A 20,348-nucleotide genomic window follows, 5' to 3' on the forward strand; every position below is an offset into this window, starting at 1 on the left:
TTTTACAGCTATGATCACGAGTTAGTGTTCGGTGTCTCCTTGAAGAACATGAACAAAGCTGAGAGGTTGGCTTTTGGTGAGTCACTCATGACCCACGCCATGACCTTCACTGCTGTCTCAGAGAAGGTAGGCTCCCCAGCGTGTCGCTAATGGGTCCATTGATGGGCAGGTGGATCCACACTCTCCTGCAGACTGTCCGTCCAGCAGAGCCACAGTTACTATATTTGATTCCTGTCGAACATTAGCTTCCAAGGAAGATGTAGTTCCTGTATCACTTGGTGTTCAGCTACTTGCTTAGTGGTAGTAAAGACAATAATACACTGTGAGGACAAGGTTTCGGTGGGCAAGGAACAAAGAGGTAGCTTCTTTTTTGTAATTTGGTAGATTAGTGAAGGATCCTAGGAAAAGATGTCTTCTAAGAAATTGATGGGCTCATAGAGTGTCTGCATCTCGATGCCTTGTTCACACTCACCTTTGCGAGGTCACTTAGAGTCACGAGTTACTGTCATACTCAGTAATCTATGACCTCCATGCCCGCCACTGGATTTTACACACTGGGATGCCGATTCTTTAAGTCCTGTGTGAATGATGGCTCTGTTCTTTCTTGACCCTTTTACAGTTCGGCACCCATTCTAGGCTGTAAAACTGTCAGGAAGCACAGGAGAGAAGACTAGAACGGCATTAGTTCTTCACCCTGGTGAGCCAGACATGTTCTCTCGACAGCACCGCCATCAGAAAGGCAACCCACAGCTACCTACCTTACCTAAATTATTTTAGGAAATATTTTGTTGTTTTTATGTGGCCCACTAGATTTTTGATAATTAAAGCATTTATAAATATCTGGTATATTGCTATGCCAGACTTTCTTATGTCCTCCTAGAAGTCCTGGTATTTCTGAAGTATTTTTTTGAATTATTTTGTGTGCTTTCTAGGCAAAACTGAGAGTGGAATGGAGTTTCATTGTATACCTTCCTCCTGTCCTTTCTGATCACTTCATGTGAAGATGCTTCTCTCTCCTCACAGTGCTCCAGAACCTTGTGCTCTCTCAGTCACATCTAGATGTGAACTGGTTATAGAGTACACTCCTGCAGCCCCAGCTATGGGAGCCTAAGACAGCACGACTGAATGACAGTCATTCAGGATTCTGCTTCAAAGCAGAAGAGTCCAAAACCAAAACCTTATCTTACAGGGTTATTCATTTATACAAATTACACAGTTTGGTCTTTAAGTAGCCAGCCTCTGAGATGCTCTCAGTTTTATGTGAGTTCAAATGCAGTGTCATGTATGAAGCACCCTGTCCCAACTTGGTAGTCTGTGCTCATTCCTGACCCTCATGTACTTTTCCTAAATAGATGCAGAGGTGAGCTCTTACAGCCAGGGAGCTGTTTCCTTCACCATTCCATCTTCTCAGCTGTGTAGCTAGAGAGATCCCACACCAAGATACAGACAAGTATGTGTAATACAATTGCTGTGGCCTTTGTAGATTGAGAAAGCATTCAGAAGAGACATGCATACAGCAATACATTCCTACACATAAAAAAGAAAGAAAACATTTGCCAAACACTGTCACTCACACCTAATTCTAACATTCAAGAGACAGAGGCAGGAAGATTGCCAGGAATTCAAAGCCAGACCTTATCTCAGAAAAAAAAAAAAAGAATTTTATATTTCTCTAATGTCCTTCCATGTTGCTGATTTCATGGAGTCTCTATGAAGCAGGATTGTCTATCACTCTGAGATGGTATGTGATCTAGAGGACAACTTGATCTAGGTCCCTCAGAAATCCATTGGTAAGATGAAGAGGACAGCAAACATTCAGACCTTTACTGACAAGGGAACAGACCCGGCTCTCACAGTGACGTCTCAGAGGAAGTAAAGAGGGGTTGCTGTGAGTGGGGTAAAGAGCAGAAGGAGACATTTAGTAAGCTGCGCCCAGCATGGATAGTTCAGGCGTTTGATTCCTACGGTTTATCTGTTGCCTAAATCCAAGATCTGAGAAACTTACTAAAAGTAGTACTGGGGTGAGCAAAGCCAGAGGAAACCGAGTCCCACGTGGACATCGCTCATCAGGCAGTGACGCGGAAGCGGGACTGACAGATGAAATCATTGGCAGATGGAGCAAGGGTCGGTGCCTTTCTCATGCTACAGAAAAGCATTTTTCCCAAATACAGCCTGCCTTTTGTCCCTCTCTGTCTGTGTGTCTAATAAAGACTGAATGAGGGTTATCATGTGAATGTCATGTCCCTTTGAGAGTGAAAGCTGAGCTTAATAATGAAGGCAGAAGAGGATGGACAGTTGCGAGGACTGGGCTTTGTTTAGGAATTGCTCCTTTTGCTTTTCTCTCTTTTTTTTTTTTTTTTTCTTTTTTCTGTTTTTCAGAGCTGGGGACCGAACCCAGGGCCTTGCGCTCGCTAGGCAAGCGCTCTACCGCTGAGCTAAATCCCCAACCCTTCTCTTTTTTTTTTTTAATTTATTTATTTGTTTTATTTATTAAGTACACTGTACCTGTCTTCAGACCCACCAGAAGAGGGCATCAGATCCCATTACAGATGGCTGTGAGCCACCGTGTGGTTGCTGGGAATTGAACTCAGAACCTCTGGAAGAGCAGTCCATGCTCTTAACCACTGAGCCATCTCTCCAGCCCTTCCTTTTGCTTTTCTTTGCCACTCAGTCTTTTACCTTAAATTTATTATTTATGTAACTGAATCTGTAAAAGAACACACTTGAGGATATCATTACTTAGTTTCCCTAATTAGAAAACTAGATATCATGATGAAAATATTTTTGTTTTGCTTTTTAAAAACTTTGACCAGATCTTAGGATCATTCCTTAAATTAATGCATTGGGATGCTTTTTCAAAGAATTCGAGTCCTGGGGACAGCTTTGTGACTTGAGGAGTTGGTTCTCACCATCCACTTTTACCTGGTTTCATGGATCCAACTGAGTCTGTCTGGCTTGAGTGTCAAGCACTTTACCACTGAGCCTCCAACCAACCCTATGTGCTTTTTCTTCTCTGCTTAGGGTAGGAAAGAGCAGGGTAGCTAGCAGGGCTGGGGATGGCTCTGTGGTTAAGAGAGCTTCAGAGGACCAGATTTGTGTCCCATTATCATGGTCAAGGGACACAGAAACTCCCTACCTGCTTGTAACTCCAGCTCTAGAGGGTCTCACACCCACATATGCACATAGACACACATATACATAACAGATAGGTCTTTTTAGAAAGGAGGTACTGGTTTTTGTTTCATTGCATTTTAACACCAACAGATTGAAATTGCACTAATATTGGATGTCTTCTGGTGATAGGAAATGTATGGCCGTGCTCAGCGTTCCGAGCAGCCTGAGGTGACTTAACTGACACGACAGCTCAGCTGGGAGAACCTTGTTTCAGATGTTCACTGTTGTCTGCTTTCTGGCAGGATGACCAGGAAGGTGCATTTGTGAAATGGAGAGTAGAGAATTCATGGGGTGAAGACCACGGCCACAAAGGTAAGCTTCAGCTACCAACTCAGTGTACCTGGAGTCTGCTCCCCTCTGCCTCTTGGGGTAGAAAGCTGTTCCAGTGTAGGGGATTTGTTGGTACTTAGTCCCTCTGGTTCTCCTGTCCTACAGGAAAATAGCAGCTTGTAGGCCCCACGTTCCTATGGTCTACATGAGCCTAAACTCCCAGGTTAACTGAGACCAGTGTATGTTGTTATTTGTTCCAAACCACACTGACCGTCCAGGACTGTAGCAGACCCTCTTGGCTGAATGGAAGGTGGTGAAACCATTGCGGTGTACTCAATATGTGACACTTCATACATTTTGTCACAGCACCAGCACATTGGAAAGAAGCCTTCCAAAGGGAGAATGGAATTGGCAAAAAGAAATTTTCTGTAAGGATCTCTCAGGATTCTCTTATAAGTTATGAAGCGTAAAGTTACCATTTAAAACTTTTTTTAAAGGGGTTGGGGATTTAGCTCAGTGGTAGAGCGCTTACTTAGCAACCGCAAGGCCCTGGGTTCAGTCCCCAGCTCCGAAAAAAAAAAAAAAAGAAAAAAAAAACCAACTTTTTTTATACTGCAAATCCAAACCCTGGTAGTAATCAGAATAAGATATAGTGACACAAAACTAAATAACATAGCTATATATAAGTTGTAGAAAAAAGATTTAAACATGTATAAATAAAAGAAAATTAAGCTCTCTAACTGATTGCTGCTTAATAGTTTTGCATGTTCTTGGAAAACTGAGATTGTTTTGTTGATATATAAAAGCCTTTTTAAGGAGATTTTTACTTTTTAAATTTTAGAGCTTCAAGCTGAAAATGGGGTGCGGGGTTCTAGCTCAGTGGTATAGCCCTACCTAGTCAGTCCTCAGTACGACAGCAGCAGGGAGGGTGAAGGAAGGAGAAAGAGAAGAAGCCAGGCCTAGTGGCCCAGCTGTTACCTCAGTGTAAAACAAAAGCAGTGGCTGTAGTCACCACTTGTGTGACAGCACCAGCATATCGGGTGCTGGTGGTGGTTTGTGGCTAGCTTTCTCAGTTTCTGTCTTCCTTTCTTTTGGTCAGTGGAGTCTAGCTAGGGAGACATTAGTGGAAGAGTGTAGTAGACTAGTTATAAGAATGAAAGGAGTGGGTGTGGAAACACAAATGAACTTAGACCCAAATAAGCACACATCTCATCCAACAGGAATCAGACTGCTTAGGAGGAGAGAGGACGAGGCCTCAGCCCTGCTTGCTGGGGCCTCTCTGTTAGACAGGTGATTTCCCCCGTTCTTCAGAGTTCTGATGTCCAAGGCCAGAAGCTAATGAAGTTGGAAGTGACGGCGCTTCCATCGCTCATCTCCGTACTCAGTCTGAGTCTAATCCATGAGCTTCACAGGACTTGAGTGTGTAACTGAGCAGCACAGCCCTGTATGTGAGGGCCAGCACCAGAAACTGTTAAACTGCCTTCCAAGACTCTTCTCCTCTTGAAAGTGATCACTATAAATTATGACCGACCGTCCTGGGAACTGCAGTTAAGTGGAGCAGCTCCATGTTTATATGAACAAATACAAGCTCTGTTAGTGCTCCTCTGTCAGTATTGGGTGACCACATGCCCCTCCTCCGTGATTCTTATTTTTTTTTTTTAAAGATTTATTTTATTACATATGAGTACACTGTAGCTGTCTTCAGACACACCAGAAGAGGGCATCGGATCCCATTACAGATGGTTGTGAGCCACCATGTGTGTGCTGGGATTTGAACTCAGGACCTCTGGAAGAGCAGCCAGTGCTCTTAACCGCTGAGCCATCTCTCCAGCCCTGATTCTTATTTTTTTTAACAATTTATTTATTTTGTGTATGTGAGTACACTGTGGCTGTCTTCAGACACACCAGAAGAGGGCATCAGATCCCATTACAGATGGCTGTGAGCCACCACGTGGTTGCTAGGAATTGAATTTAAGACCTTTGGAAGAGTAGTTAGTGGTCCAAACTGCTGAACCATCTCTCCAGCTTCATGATTCTGTAATTTTTAAATTCACTATTATAAATTATAATGCAGTACTTTAAAAATTAGTTTCTTATTAGGTAAATTTCATTTTAATACAAATACAATCGGCATCGGGGAGTTAGAAGCCTTAACAAAGCTAGCAAAAAGTGAAGGTGATCCAGTTAAGTCTGTAAATCAGTGATGGTTAGGAAATGAATGTTTATTAACAGCCTGGCAGGGGAGAGTCACAAGGCGGTTTCCCAGAGTGAGGGTCATCCGTTGCACCCAGTGTGCTGATCCCCACAGTTCCCAAATGCAGGAGGCTCACCTGTGCAATCTGCAACAGTGGGCACTGTGTCCATGTTTCTCCCATCTTGACTTTTTTGTTTTTAAAGAGGATGCTTGTGTAAAAAGGACTGGATTCCTTGGCTAACCCAAAATACTGGGTTCAAGTGCTTTTTCTCTTCCTTCAGGTGAGCCTCTGGCTCCTGTCTCATCCCTGCAAGTGGAACTATGTCCAGGGAAAAGACTAAAGTTACAGCTTGGTTTTTTTTTTTTTGGCATTTCATTAGGTGACGTCACTGGGTTTTAGATGAAGTGTGTTGTGTACATTACTACCCTGAGGCTCAGCACGTGTTCCAGAGTATTGTGGCCTCTTTGCTAGTTTCCTGTTGTATGAACCCCTTTGCCCTAGGAAGTGCACGTCTGTCTTCTCAGTCTTGTAGCCTCTGCTGCACTCAGAGAACCGGAGTCTTCATACTCACAGTCTCTGGAGTCCGCCTTGAGCAGTGAAGGCTGACTGCTTGTTTTGGTTGTTGTTTTCAATTAATTAAAATGCCTGAGATTGTAGAGCCAAGAAGATAGAGATTGAACTGGGAATGGGCAAGGAATAGTTCATTCAAAGCCAAAATAATTCCTATCATGTGTTTCTTGGTAATGTCCTTTCTGACTTAACAGGAAGGAAGGAAAACATGACCTAATTTTATTGACACACTTGTCCTTTAGAGATTAGTTATTTTGTTCTCTAGTGTATTTTTTTTAATTTATTTATTTTATGTATATAAGTGCACTGTAGCTGTCTTCAGACACACCAGAAGAGGGCATCAGATCCCATTATAGGTGGTTGTGAGCCACCATGTGGTTGCTGGGAATTGAACTCAGGACCTCTGGAAGAGCAGTCAGTGCTCTCAACCACTGAGCCATCTCTCCAGCCCTCTCTAGTGTATTTTGCTGGCAGTGTGTGTTTACTCCAGCAAGGTCCCTCAGTCTGTCACCTGGGTGGACATTGGCTGGCAGGGCTTGTGTTTGCCGGAAGCAGAACCCTGAAGTCTTATTTCTGAAGATAACATTGTTAATAGTGCGTTAACTATTCTCTTTGGGATTTCTGTCTGTTAAGATCCATGTTTCTGAAAGCAGCTTTGATAATACAAGCTGGAGGTAAACAGAGCAAAGATACCTAGGCAAGCTGCCCTTGCTCTACCTAGGGGCAGCTTTTGGCTTCGGTCTCCATGGGCCGTGTTTGTAGAATTTTCTCCCCAGAGACTACTGGGTAGATTAGCTGACCTTTTCCACAAAATGGGCAGAGTTTCCTTCTGACCAAAAGAGACAGGAGGAAGATTTGGTTCTTACCTTGATGCCACCTCTTTCTGGTGACTGAGTGTTTAATCTGCTGCGCTAGAACAGTGATGCATGCCAAGTGGCATCCCGAATAGCTGGTTCCTCCCCTGCTGGAAATATTGGCCTCATTTGATCCTTATTTATGGAATCTATCAGATATGGATTTCATGGTGAGATGAGGAAAGAGACTGTGAGATTTGCCACCTTATCTTTTAGTTTAAAAAGGTGATCTGGTAAAACATTCTATTTAGAAATATGCTATTTAGAAATTTAAGGGGCTGGAGAGATGGCTCAGTGGTTAAGAGCACTGATTGCTCTTCCAAAGGTCCTGAGTTCAAATCCCAGTAACGACATGGTGGCTCACAACCATCTGTAATGAGATCGGATACCCTCTTCTGATGTGTCTGAAGACAGCTACAGTGTGTTTGTGTGTGTGTGTGTGTGTATATATATATATATATATATATATATATATATATGAAAGCTACAGTGTGTATGTGTATATATGTGTGTGTGTATATATGAAAGAAAGAAAGAAGGAAGGAAGGAAGGAAGGAAGGAAGGAAAGAAAGAAAGAAAGAAAGAAAGAAAGAAAGAAAGAAAGAAAGAAAGAAAGAAAAAAGAAATTTAAGTTCAAGGAAACACTGGTGGTGTAGCTTATTCTTGTAGCCTTAGGAGGAAAGACAGAGGAGGATTAGAAATTTAAAGTTATTCTAGACGTCATAAGACCTGGTGTCAGCCTCTCCTCCCAAAAAAAAAAAAAAAAAAAATTAGAGGAAACAAGAAATTCATCTGAGAGAGCATAGTCTTTGCACCAGAGTGACTGAGAGACCCTCAGTGACCTGTGATGGAGCTAAAATCACAACCCAGCCTGACAACAGAGCTGGTCTTTTTGACTGCCAAACTGTGCTTTTTCTGAATTTCTCTTTTGGATGCATTTGGCCCATTCATAGAAATCACAAGACCGTTCATGATTGTGGCAGTTTGAGTGAGAATGTCCTCGTAGACCCATATGTCTGAATGCCTGGTTTCCGGTTGATGGAACCCTTTGGGAAGGATTAGGAGGCATGGCCTTGTTGGTGTAGGTATGTCTGTGAGGATAGGTTTCGGGTTTTCAAAAGCCCACACCATTCCCAGTTAGTGTGTTCTTCTCCCTCTTCCTCCCTCTTCCCCTCCCCTTCCCCCTTTTTTCCTCTTCTCGGCCCTCTCCCATTTTCCCTCTCCTTTTCTCTGCCTTGTGGTTGTTCTCAAAATGGAACTCTTAGCTATGGCTTTAGCCCCATCCTGCCTGCCTGCCTGCCTGCCTGCCTGCCTGCCTGCCTGCCTGCCTGCCTGCCTGCCTGCCTGCCTGCCTGCCTGCCTGCTGCCATGCTGTCTCCATGATGGTCATGGACTCTCACCTGAAACTATAAGCCCCAAATAAACTCTTCTATGAGTTTCGTTAGTCATGGTATCTTAACCACAGCAATAGAAAAGTAACAGAGACAATGCTTTTTGGTGACTAGAAACAGTGGCCGAGGGGACATAAAACTCTACCACTTTATGGAGGATCTGGAAACATAGTGGTGTTAGAAGAGGCTCCTGGAGTCGGAACAGGGTGAGGTACCTTAGGAAGCCTGTGAGCAGCATTAAACATAAAACATGAAACATGTGAATCTGGCAAGTGACAGACCAGACACAGCCAGCCCATGTTCCCAAGTTGTCCATCTTCCTTTTTAAATTTTTAACTTGTTGGCACAGGCAATTTCTAACATATTAAAGGTAAGCATATGGATTTTAGTGTGTGTATGTGTTGTCAGGTGTTGGATGGTCTCTCCCATGATTAGCCTTAAAGTTTTATTCCTAATTGGTCTATCAGTCGTGAGGTTGCAGTGGTATAAGAGGCCGGCCACCGAGCAGAGAGCTGGGGTGGGGAGCTGTTGTGACATAGTTCTTAGTGTTTATCCAGTCTGCTTTCTAGCACCCTTCCCAGGGTGCTCAGCGATCTGTGATCCTCCTGTCTCAGCCTCCTGAGACTAAGATTACAGGAACAAGCAGTAGAGTAATGCAGCTCTTCAGAGGCAATGGCGCTTCCGGGTCTACACGTTCTCCTCACTGGTTGGAATCTTCATCTTTTAAAAGTTGTCTCGTTTTTTCATTTTGAGCCAAGATGAGTTTTTCACATCCCTAGTGCTTTGCGTCTTTCAGACACATGAGCTTTTTTTTTTTTTCTTTTCTCTCTCTTTTTTTTTTCTTTTCTCTCTCTTTTTTTTTTTTCTATTCTCTCTTTTTTTTTTTTTTTTTTCAGAGCTGGGGACCCAACCCCAGCATGAGCTTTTGAAATCATTTTAACCTACATTTTTTTAATCTTTCAAATAAATCTGCTTGTTCCTGATTTCATTTTAGTAAAATGTTCAGACTTGCTCCTAAAAAGGAACCTTATGGTGTTCTTGGTTAGAGAAACTTGAGCATATTGAGTATTAATCGGAAAGAAACTTAATTGCCAATTTATATTATGTGCTTTATAATGTCCAACATGATGACCAATAAGTGTCTCACTAACCAGACAGCACATAATTTTTAAAACAGTATATTTAAAGTTCAGCACAAATTTCACTCCATTCCTTGATTTTACATTGTGTAACCAGGTGTGCTGACTTGAAACAGACTGTCAGTTCTCAGTCACAGATCCCCGAAGGGTCTGGAGGCTTGTGCTCTCTCTGCTCTCTCAGCAGCACAGATGCTTGCTGTCCCCATGAGGCACTGGTGTAGAGTTCCTCTGTGGCCCTCCAGTGAGGTGCTGTGTAAAACTTCATTCAGACTGCATATGACTCAAATGCAGAGCGGGTTTGTTTCACCACGTGGCATCCTGGTAGGATGTGAGTGTGGGTGCACCTGTGCTGACAGTTACTGAGAAGTTTTGGTGTGTACGGGTTGCATGAGATTAGAGCAGAGCTGGGGTGCAGGTCTCATAGATTTCCTAGACATGTACAACTTACAGAAGGCAAGCAGTATTTATGAATGTGTTAAGGTTCACTTATGGAGAGTTAGAAACTCAGTGACGTTGCTGTAGTAAGAGTGATGTTGCCAGCTGAAAGCAGTCCCTGACTTCCTGGATTGGTGAAGATACAAGGTTGTGACTGTGATTGAACTGCCACTGGTCACATCTGGGGAGTTGAGTTCTGGACAAGGACTTTCCATTGTTCGTCCTTATTAATGAAATGCCTGCAAGCCTTGGGCTATAAAACTAGTCCATGTGAGTAGAGGATGCACAGGCTATCTGGTTCAATGGTGCTTCCTTATTGACATACAGGACTTGAGACAGCTACCAATGTGGACACGGAGATCCACAATGCTACAGATTTAAGGCTTCAAACCAGGCATCAGCTTCTGAGAGAATTCTTGTAGTTAACAAAACGGAATGTGTGTATTTGTAATTTTTCTTGTAAAAGAATCTATTTTGCCCTGAGGAATGTTTCTGACATTTTTAAGGATGGAGGTTAATCTGGGACCAGGCTGTGTGGGCACCTCCAGGTTGTGTAGGGGTTGTCATGGCATCAAGCCTGTCTGAGTGTAACTTTCTCATCTATAAAGGTGGCCTGTAATTGTGTGAAGGACAGAGGAAGCACACCACACGCTCGGCTGCCGTCGTTCATGCTTTAGACTGATGGGGGCAGGAGGCTCGCTCACTTTCTCATTCAGAAAAGACTGACTCGCCCATGCTTCTAGCTTCAGAGCTTCGAGAACAGAGCTCAGCATGGCTGCTGCTACGTCACAGTCACTGGATAGGTGCCCCACAGCGCACGCTTGGTTTCGTGAGAAAAGCTGGCAAAGATGGATAGAGCTGAGGAGAAGCCATTAGCAGTGGCTTCAACTCACATTTATCAGTGGAATGCAGAGACCCGTGCACAGCCATGATGGAGTGAATGTCCCCAACCCTCTGAGGAATTTATACTTAATCTCCTGGGAGGTGGGAACAGGAGTTGAAGAGGGCTGTGATGAGACAGAAGTGGCATTCATGGTGTGCTCTGCAGACTGTAAGATACAGGGGAAATAGACCGCAAAAACTAAGAAGGTGACTTCTCCAAGAAGGCAGGTGATGGAGAGAGCAAGGGCTGGATGGCTCCTCAGTGGAGAGATGAGGAGGGCAGGAGCTGAGGTTACTGAGAAGGTGGCGTGGAAAGACTCCCTCAACAGCCAGGGGTGTTGGTGTCCAGGAGATTGTGGGGACCACAGTGATATAAGTGGGAATAAGTGGGCTCAGATTCATAGGCGGTTTCAGGGACTGCAAGAGAGTCTCTTGTGTGCCAAACTAGCCTTTCAATACTCAGTGTCTCGTGTGTGTGTGTGTGTGTGTGTGTGTGTGTGTGTGTGTGTGTGTAACACAGGAGTAAGTGCAGGATTACAGGATGGTGAATAAGGAGAGTGAACTGTGGGTCCTCCTGAGGAGTCTTCCTGGAGGAGACAGCCTGATGAAGGTTAGGGCTTCTGCCAGGCTGGCTAGGGAGATAGTTGCTCGCTCAGACGGCAGGACGGCAGCTCTTTACATTTGGAGCATGCTTTGGACAGGTCAGAGGTGTGTTGCTAAGCAATAATGTGGCCTACATCCAGGGGGGTTGCCCTAGAACAAGTAACAAGAGTGTTGGTTTGGGGGCAGAGAAAAGTTACCTGTGAAATCAGACCCTTGGGTAGACAAGATCCTGGCCTGGCCCCCGTTCTGTCTCAGTTTGTGTGGCTTTCACTTGTGGTCCAGGGAAAGCAGACTGGAGCCCTGAGGTGAGCAGCTGCTATCTGGCCTCTTGGGGAACAGTATCCTTGGGATGGGCATAATTTGCTTATCAAATTTTGTCATTTTTAAAAAGTGGGGCCAGCAAAAGGCTCATTGGACAAAGGACCTTGCCACCAAACCTTACTCTGCGAGATTGGTTCCCGGGACCCAGATGGTGGAGGGAGAGAACATCTCCCACAGTTGTCCTCTGACTCCTACATCATGGCGTGTTTGCACACCCAAGCCAGTGTAATGTAAATGCTCCTAGAGAAACCCAGACAGCCCTTCCTCCTACTGCATTGGCTCTTTCACCGTGCCCCACTTTCCCGTGCTTAGCAGGGGCACCATACTGTCTCTAGCCTTTGTGTCTAAGAGAGGCCACCAGTAATATCCGGCTCAGTGAATATCTCGTCTGTTATCTGCAAAAGGTTCATGACCATGAATGTGTCCTCAGCCCAGCCAGACATCTGTGTCTGGTCTGGAGAGAGAAGCAGCTTCTTAGGGCACTGTCCAAGTGACAGTCATAAGTACAAGTGGTTATTTGGTTACCTCCCTCTGCCTTTTTCTTTTTAAAACATTAACCCATTTGAATCATCCTATCTCCTAAAGATGCTCTGAACACATGGCATTTCTGTTATTGTTATTGTAATTGTTGAGGTGGGGTCTCACTATATAGGTCTCACTCCGTAACTCACTATATAGATCAGGCTGAACTCACATAGATCCTCCTGCATCTGCCTCCTGAGAGCTGAGTGTAGTAACGCACCATTACCCCCAGCTGCATGTGTGTCTTAAAGTATAATTCTTCTAATAAATAATAACAGTACAGGTTCAAAGGTCAATGTCAAAATGCACGGACATCTGTTGCCTTCTTACTGCGGCCAATGGCAGCACACTGTACACTGTGCTTTGTGCCCATCTCAAGCAGCCCGCCTTGGAAGCATTTCCAGTTCTCCATCTTCTATCATCTGGATGTCTGGTTTATTTAACCAGTTCCCTAACTATTGAAACTTTAGTGGACTAACTGACTAACCAATTAACCAACTGATGGATTAACATATTTTCCTATTTCAGATACAGCGATGGGTTATTCCATGTACAGTGTGTAAAACAGTTCCTGGCCTATTGTAAGGACTGAATAGGTTTCTGGTCAAACTACACATAAATACCTATTGTGTGTACCCCTAGGGTAAAGTCCTAGAAATGACTGGCTTAGTGAAGAGGACAAAGGTATATTTAACTTTTCTGCAGGTTGCCAGATTCTGTTCAATGGGGTTGTTATTTTGCACATTTGTAGCACACTGTATTTAAGACATTTGGCCTCACACACTGAGTATCTAACAAAAGTGACTGACAGATTGTCTGCTGTCCATTGTACATATTTAAACTGTCTCTGTCCATGGTTGAGAATTAGACTGTGCCAAAGTCTTCGTGAACTGATGAGGGTTTTTTGGTTTTTGTTTTTTTGTTTTGTTTTGTTTTTTTGGTTCTTTTTTTCGGAGCTGGGGACCGAACCCAGGGCCTTGCGCTTCCTAGGCAAGTGCTCTGCCACTGAGCCAAATCCCCAACCCCGTTTTGTTTTGTTTTTAAGTATTCCTTGTATTTTCTTAGGCCCTTACCCTAATTTTCTCCCTTGTATTTATTTTTCTTATAAAAGAAACTTTAAGCATAGAGTTAAAGCCAGAAAGATTGATAAATACAACTTTCTAAAAATTAAGGAATTTTAATAGTCTATAAAAAATGTAAACTAAATTAGAAGACAAAATGCGTGATAGGAAGAAAGTTTGCAGCCAAAATAAACATATACCATGCTGTTAGTGATCACTGTGGAAACTGTGGAAACACTCTGGCTCCGACTAGGACGAGCAGAGGATGCTGTGGAGGTGGCCGGGTAAAGTGAGCAAAGCGCTTACCTGCACGCAGGTCAAGTTTGACTGACATTTGAATCGTAGCTAGCACCTAGCAGACAGAGAAAGGGGTTCCCCAGAGCAAGCTAGCCATAGACCAACCAAATTGGTGAGCATTGATTCAAGTGACAGAGCCATCTAACATAAAAGTTGAAGAGGAATTGAGGAAGACATTTGATGTCAGCTTCTGGCTTCCATGTGCATCACACATTCTGCACACAGGTGTACACAGAGGATAAGGGACGACAGATCTCAGAGAGTTTATTGTGAGTTTTAAAAACTTTTTGTATATGTGTCTCTTTGTATGTACACATGGAACAGGTGCCTTTGGAGGCCAGATTAGGGTGTCAGATTTCCTGAGAGTTACAGATGGTTATAAGCCACACAACGTGGGTTCTGAGAACTAAACTCAGGTCCTGAAAGAGCAGCAAGGGCTCTTGCCGAGCCTCTCTCCAGCCTCTGTTGCTTTTCTTTATAACTTCTCCACACATGTATCCTTGTATATGCATAGCTGTGTGTATTCATGCATGCGTGTGTGTGTGTGTGTGTGTGTGTGTGTGTGTCTTGCTCGCGCGCCACAGAATGAATACGGAAGTCAGAGGGCAACTTGAAGGAGTTGATTCTCTCCCACCATCCGAGTTCCAGGTATCACACTGAGGCCATTAAGGTTGAGAGCAAGTGCCTTTACCCACTAAGCCCTCAGGTACAAGAAAACTTAAAAATGGTTCAGTCAGATCCAAAAGAAAGTTGGCAGTTATATAGTCAAGCTCCAGAAAATCTCGTGAGGAACGAGACTGCAGATAGAGGTGTGAAGTATTTTTAGTACTACTAGTATTACTCCTGAGGAGAAAACGGCTGAGAGCTAGTGTAGGGAGTGGATTCATACAGACTTGAACTTGGGAGTGAGGTAGAGCATCTCAGAAGGAGAGGAAGTCGAAAGGCAGTGTATGGAGCTTCGTAATTAAGCCTATTTTGACTTATCCCTGTGACACAGTCTGCAGGTGGAGACTTTACCAAAGCAGCAAGGTAAGGTAAAACGAATGGGTTGTTCCTCTAGTGGTCGTAGGTAGTTTTTAAGTTATCTCTTCCTTCTCTTCTTCCTCTCCTTACCATGTTCCTAGAAGTATTTTCTTATAGTAAACTTGAATTGTTTGGGTAACTTTTTAAAGCAGCTGAAAGATACTAGAGCATTTGAGATATCTGGGAGAGAACATGGAACTACCTCACACACGGTGTGACACGCCATTTAGTTACTGTTATGTGTCAGAGTGTGTGTAGAGTGCGTGTACTGTGTGGAACCACGTGTAATATACAAGTTAAAGGGGATGTAACTATGTATGTCTGCTCTGTTCTTACAATCTTTAGCAGGCTGTGGGTGCCCTTTGCCCTGTCATCTTAGTGGCTGACATGTTCTGTAAGGTGTCACTGTCTTAGGCAATTTGGAACATAGACGGACAGGTTGGTTTTTTTTCTGGGAGCCTTGCTGCACTCCTGAGTTAGGGCCTTGGGTGACAAGTTGGCTTCCTTAGGTCGGTCCATCTGGACACTCCCCAGAGCAGAACATTAACTTGTTTATTTGTTTATATAAGGAGAGTTTCATTACATAGCAGAGGCTAGTCTCAGCCTCCCCTCTGACCCTTTCTGTGCTGGGATTACAGCTGTGCACCAACCACCACACCAAACTTAATTGTGCTTTGCCATACTTGGGTTTTATTTTTATAGAAAAAAAATTGCAAATTGTCAGTTATGTCTTAGAACAAAGGTGATAAAAATTTGAAAATATTTCTAACTCATAAATGGTGAAATAAAGGTTGGAGAGATAGCTTAGCAGTTAACAGCACATACGTCTTTTCCAGAGGACCTAAGTCCAGTTCTCAGCAGCTTGCAGACCGCTCACACAGCTCATAACCACCTGTAATTCCAAAAGAGGAGATACAACTTTTTCTTCCAGCTCCATGGATCTATATATCCCCACATGTGCATATAATTAAAAATATGTGTGTTAAAATAAATGGTAATATTTTGTTGTTTTAATATAGTCTGCCAAGTTTAAGCCTCGGGCCGTTGGCAGTGTCAGTAGGCTCAGATAACACTTGCATCCATAAACTAGCCACCCGGGGCTCTTCTGTGGGAGTGAGGCTCAGCTTCCGGCCTGTAGCCATGTCCCCAGCTCTGCCTGCCCTTCACAGTGGTTCCTTCCCTTTCCCACAGAAAACCCAGAAGCATGGCCAGTTGCTTTAGGATTGCTTGTTTATTTGCTCAAAGAATTTAAATAAGAACTAATGCTTAAAGAAATTGTATTCCCAAAGTTGACTTCTTTATACATTGTCTGTCTTTTCTGAATGTTAACTGAGATTCCAGTTTTCTTTCTTGGCTGGGAGATGAACCTTTAGTTCAGAGCCACACCCACAGCCTGCTGCATCCCACAGCACCCTTGGGCTTCAGACTCTTCTCAGCACTTCTGGCTTCAGCCTTACTGATCCTAATCTCCGTAAAACTCTGAGACATGCAGTGTCGACAGTTGAAGCTCTCACGTCTGTTATCTGCCAGGGTGCAAGTACTTGGCAGCTCTCACACTGAGGGCGTTGTGGGCCCTGAAGAACTCATATCCTGCAGAAAGAGGCTAATCAAGGCAGGTCCTGTTGGCAGGGACATGGAAAGGGTGGGCTACAGTCGATAGGAGATTTAATTTGTGAGGACTTAATGTGATCTCCTTTGGAACAAGATAGCACAGATGTACTCTGTGCATTTTCTCTGTGCTGTCTTTGAAGACTCATTTGATTGTGCGGTGATAGCATTGTTAGTAGGACACAGAACTTTATTACAGAGTCTGCCTCCATCCTTTACCTGCCTCGCTGCCCAGAGCTGTCTAGGTCATGCTCAGCCTGCTCTGTGCTGAGGGGAGGAGGTCTGATGTCTCAGATGGTGTGGGGGAGCTTTTGAGATGGTCTAACTTTGTAGCCTAGGCTGGCCTCAAACTTGCAGTAGTTCTCCTGCCTCAGCCCCTCACATGCTAGGAATCCAGACATTAAGCAGTATGTCTCTCTTTGACAAGGCAAATGCTGAGTTTCTCAGGAGTGCATACTTCAGATATAGCGGGAGTGGGATTGACTAGCACTAATACAGGTAATGAGGGCCTGAGTGATTGACAGAGCAGAGCTGGAGAGCCAGGGGGTAGAGTCGGTCAGATCAGAAGCAGCAGGCAGTGCTCTGTTCTCTCTCCTTACCTGCCACTGGAAGAAGAAGCAGCCTTGAGTCAAGAGGGTCTCACCAGGCGACTCCCTTGACGAGCCTTGGTTCAGCACCCCTGAGAGCACTGTGTGTGTATACACATGCCTGTGTGATGCTGGGGACTGGAACTAGAAAACTAGAAAGTATTTCTAACTCATGAGTGGTAAAGTCAAGGTTGGAGAGATCACTTAGCAGTTAACAGCACATATGTCTTCTCCAGAGGACCTAAGGCGCTCAGCACTGACTTCGTTAGAACGTTGTCTCGTGCGTGTGGTACTGCTGGTGCGAACATGTGGCCGAGCTGTGCTCTCTGGCATCATCTCCATCCTTAATTTTTCTCACTGAACTGGGAACTCACTGTGGCTGGCCACCAAAACCCTGGGATCCACCTCTCTCCATACCCCCAGGTCACGAATCGTGCTCAGTTTTTTATGTGGGTGCTGGGGATCTGAACTCAAATTCTTAGGCACAGAAGCACTTTATCTACTGAGCCTTCACTCCCGCCCATAGAAATGTTTTAAAGTTAATTTTTAATATAACAAATAGTAATCGATATATAGATATAACCCACAAATTTAGGGCCTTTAATTATTTTTATATTTAATTATGTGTGTATGAGGGTTTTCCCTGCAGGAATGAATGTATACTGGGTGTGTACCTGGTGCTCTTGGGGGTCAGAAGAAGGCATTGGATCCCTTGAGACCAGAGTACGGATGGTTGTGTCCCCATGTTGTGCTGGGAATTGAACCTAGGTCCTCTGCAAGAGCAACAAGAGCGCTAAACCACTGGGCCATCCTTCCAGCTTTCTTTAATTATTTTTAAGAGTATGTAAACAGGTTTTAAAGCCAAAGACGTTTGGAAACTGCTTACCTAGAGAACTCTGTGGGGGGGGGGGGAGGGTTGTTTCTTGGTTTAGTCTATTAGAAGGGGCACATGTACATTCATTTGTGCATTTGTCTTTGTGTCTCTGTGTATTGTCTGCTTTGCTTTGTTACTTTTAGTCAGGGTCTCATGTAGCCCAGGATGGCCTTGAACTCCCCTCGTAGCAAAGATGTCTTTGAAATCTTGATCCTCAGCTCCCAAATGCTGCTGTTATAAGAGTGTGCATCACCACACCTGGCTTTAGAGCATCTTCTTGGGAGAAACATCTATGTCTTCTCCCTTACTCTTGGTCCTATGTAGGAATTAATACCACTAGGTTTACATAAATAAACAGAGGAAGGCAGCTAAAGTGTCTGCTCTAGCAAGTGCCAGCTGCATCTTGTGGGTAGTGGATGCTCTTTGCTGCAAATCCCCTGATGTGCATGCAGTGCTCCTGGTTAGGTGTGTGCTTAGAAATGCTGTGCCCTGCTCTGGTTTTAACACACTCTGTCAGTCTCTTGTTCGCACTGTTTTCCTTCATACTGTAAGTGGTTTAAGCTGAGTATTTGCTCACAGGAGTTTGTTTCCTGAACATTCCTGGGAGGACCTTGTGGAGTCTGAGGTCGGGTTAATCTCTCCAATAGGAAGAGCCAGGTTGATAATCTGGGTGCCGTGCTGGGGAATGTGTGCCACTTGCCGTCTCAGTGTTCTGTCTCAGTGTCACTCCCTTTCAGAAAATCGAGGGCTGTGTGATCACCCAGTGTCACCTGCAAAAGAGTGGCTGGCTGCCGGCCATGGTGACGTGCCCCTCGCAGCTTAGCTGGTTGCTATCAGAGTATGTGAGAGGGAGAGCAGTCAGTGAAGCTAGGTGCATGGTGAGATGAGGATGGGGCTGTACTGCCCTAGAGATGAATGCCCCAGGGGGAGTATGAACCAGACACTTTCCGCTGACCCACTGGTGTACAAGTCAGCACCCATCATCACTGAGGCCGCCAAGTGGGGACCAGCATGGGCCTGCATAGCTATAGGTCCTCTCTGAAGGCACATCAGTTACTCTGAGCCCCCTTTTCTTAGTGGGTGAGCACACAGCAGTGTCTATCCTGTCTGCTGCACAGATTGCTAGTGAAACTGGAACTCAGAGGAGATTAGAGGCCAATGCTGGAAAACTTGTTTTTGTAGAAGATCTTCTTTTGTAGTAGTAGTAGGAGGAGGAGGAGGCTCTCTGCTTTCTGCATACCCTCTGAACTCAGGAGTGTTTCTTCTCTCCTTTCCAGGTTACCTGTGCATGACCGATGAGTGGTTCTCTGAGTATGTCTACGAGGTGGTGGTGGACAAGAAGCATGTCCCAGAAGAGGTGCTGGCTGTGTTAGAGCAGGAGCCTATTGTCCTGCCGGCATGGGACCCCATGGGGGCTTTGGCTGAATGAGTGAGTGGACCGCCTCCAGCTCCTTCCTCTTCCCATGGGATCGGATGTAGCTGCCAAGGACAGATCCAGGGACTGAAACCAAAGTTACATGGGTGGCTGTTCCCACAGGATACAGTCAGACTCTTGGGTTTCCAGTCTCTTCCAGGAACCTCTTTGAGAAAAATGCTTTCTGCTGAAACAAAATATTCATAAAGGAAAAAAATAAAGGGGAAGGATTGGGGCATCCTGTCTGCTCTCCTCATCTCTGACGGCTCAGGACCTCATAGCATTTTAATTGGATGTAGTTGTCCACGGTCATGGTCTTTGTGTTTGTGGTAAGACAGTAAGATGAGCGGCTGAGGTGTGTGGAGAACAAACAGTCCTGGGCTCCTTGTTCCTACAGTAGATTAGGGAGGGTTAGCTAGGATTTGAACTCTCAACGCTGCATGCTGCCGCACAGGTCACTGTCCTTCCTACCTGGCAGTCGCTGAATTCAACTTCCACAAGGTTGTCTCATGTGACTAATAGCTCGAGAAGGGAAGGCTGATCGGCTCTGACATGATTCCTTCCTGTTCTGAACTGTGGGGCTCACCTGGGCCAGGTTAAACCTCGTCAGGGGCTCAACTGTCATCACTAGGGCACCCCATTGAATGCTTTAACGTCTGTCTCTGTGTTGGGGGTTGGGTGGGGAGAAAAAGTGATGCTCATTCTTTCTGATAACTCGATGGTGCTGAGAAGCTTTTGAATAAAAGACTTTGCTAAATGAGAATAAGCCCTCGTATTTGGTCTGTAAACTCTAAGAAGTGTTTATTTAGCTACAAATGGGAGCAGCCAAGTAGTTGAGGCTCTTCAACGTGAAGAAAAAGGAGCAGAGCTCAGGGGTTTCCTCCTTCAGCTGCTCTGCAGGGCATGATCCCAGCCTGAGCCTCCCCACCCTCCCCATCCTCGTAGCTTCTGCAGAGGCCCTTCGTGCTCCAACTCTGAGGGCCGTGTCCCTGCCATTCAACATTGCTTCATGGCCGCACCCAGACCCATTGTCTCTGGTGGTCTTGCCGTAGAAGGGGGCTAAGGAGCATGGGTGTTTTGTTGAACAGAGCAGAGCTCCCATTTAGCATTTCTACCAGTGTCTAAACC

General features: G+C 44.8%; 1 protein-coding gene across 2 annotated transcripts in view; it reads left to right on the forward strand.

Annotated features, from left to right (window-relative positions):
- The window catches only part of Blmh (bleomycin hydrolase), a 43,180-nt gene extending 23,197 nt beyond the window's left edge, over positions 1–19,983 (forward strand). Inside the window, exons 10-12 of one of the 2 annotated variants that reach the window (NM_001034163.1) lie at positions 9–126; positions 3,417–3,486; positions 19,084–19,983. In NM_001034163.1, coding sequence (NP_001029335.1) covers positions 9–126; positions 3,417–3,486; positions 19,084–19,235 — 340 coding nt within the window. In that variant the 3' untranslated portion in view covers positions 19,236–19,983. Of the gene's footprint in view, positions 1–8; positions 127–3,416; positions 3,487–19,083 lie in introns of those variants that run through there. The other variant, XM_039085540.2, reaches the window with a different exon arrangement.
- The last annotated feature ends 365 nt before the right edge of the window (positions 19,984–20,348 follow it).

Source organism: Rattus norvegicus, chromosome 10 (genome assembly GCF_036323735.1).
Source record: "Rattus norvegicus strain BN/NHsdMcwi chromosome 10, GRCr8, whole genome shotgun sequence".
Lineage (NCBI taxonomy): Eukaryota > Metazoa > Chordata > Mammalia > Rodentia > Muridae > Rattus > Rattus norvegicus.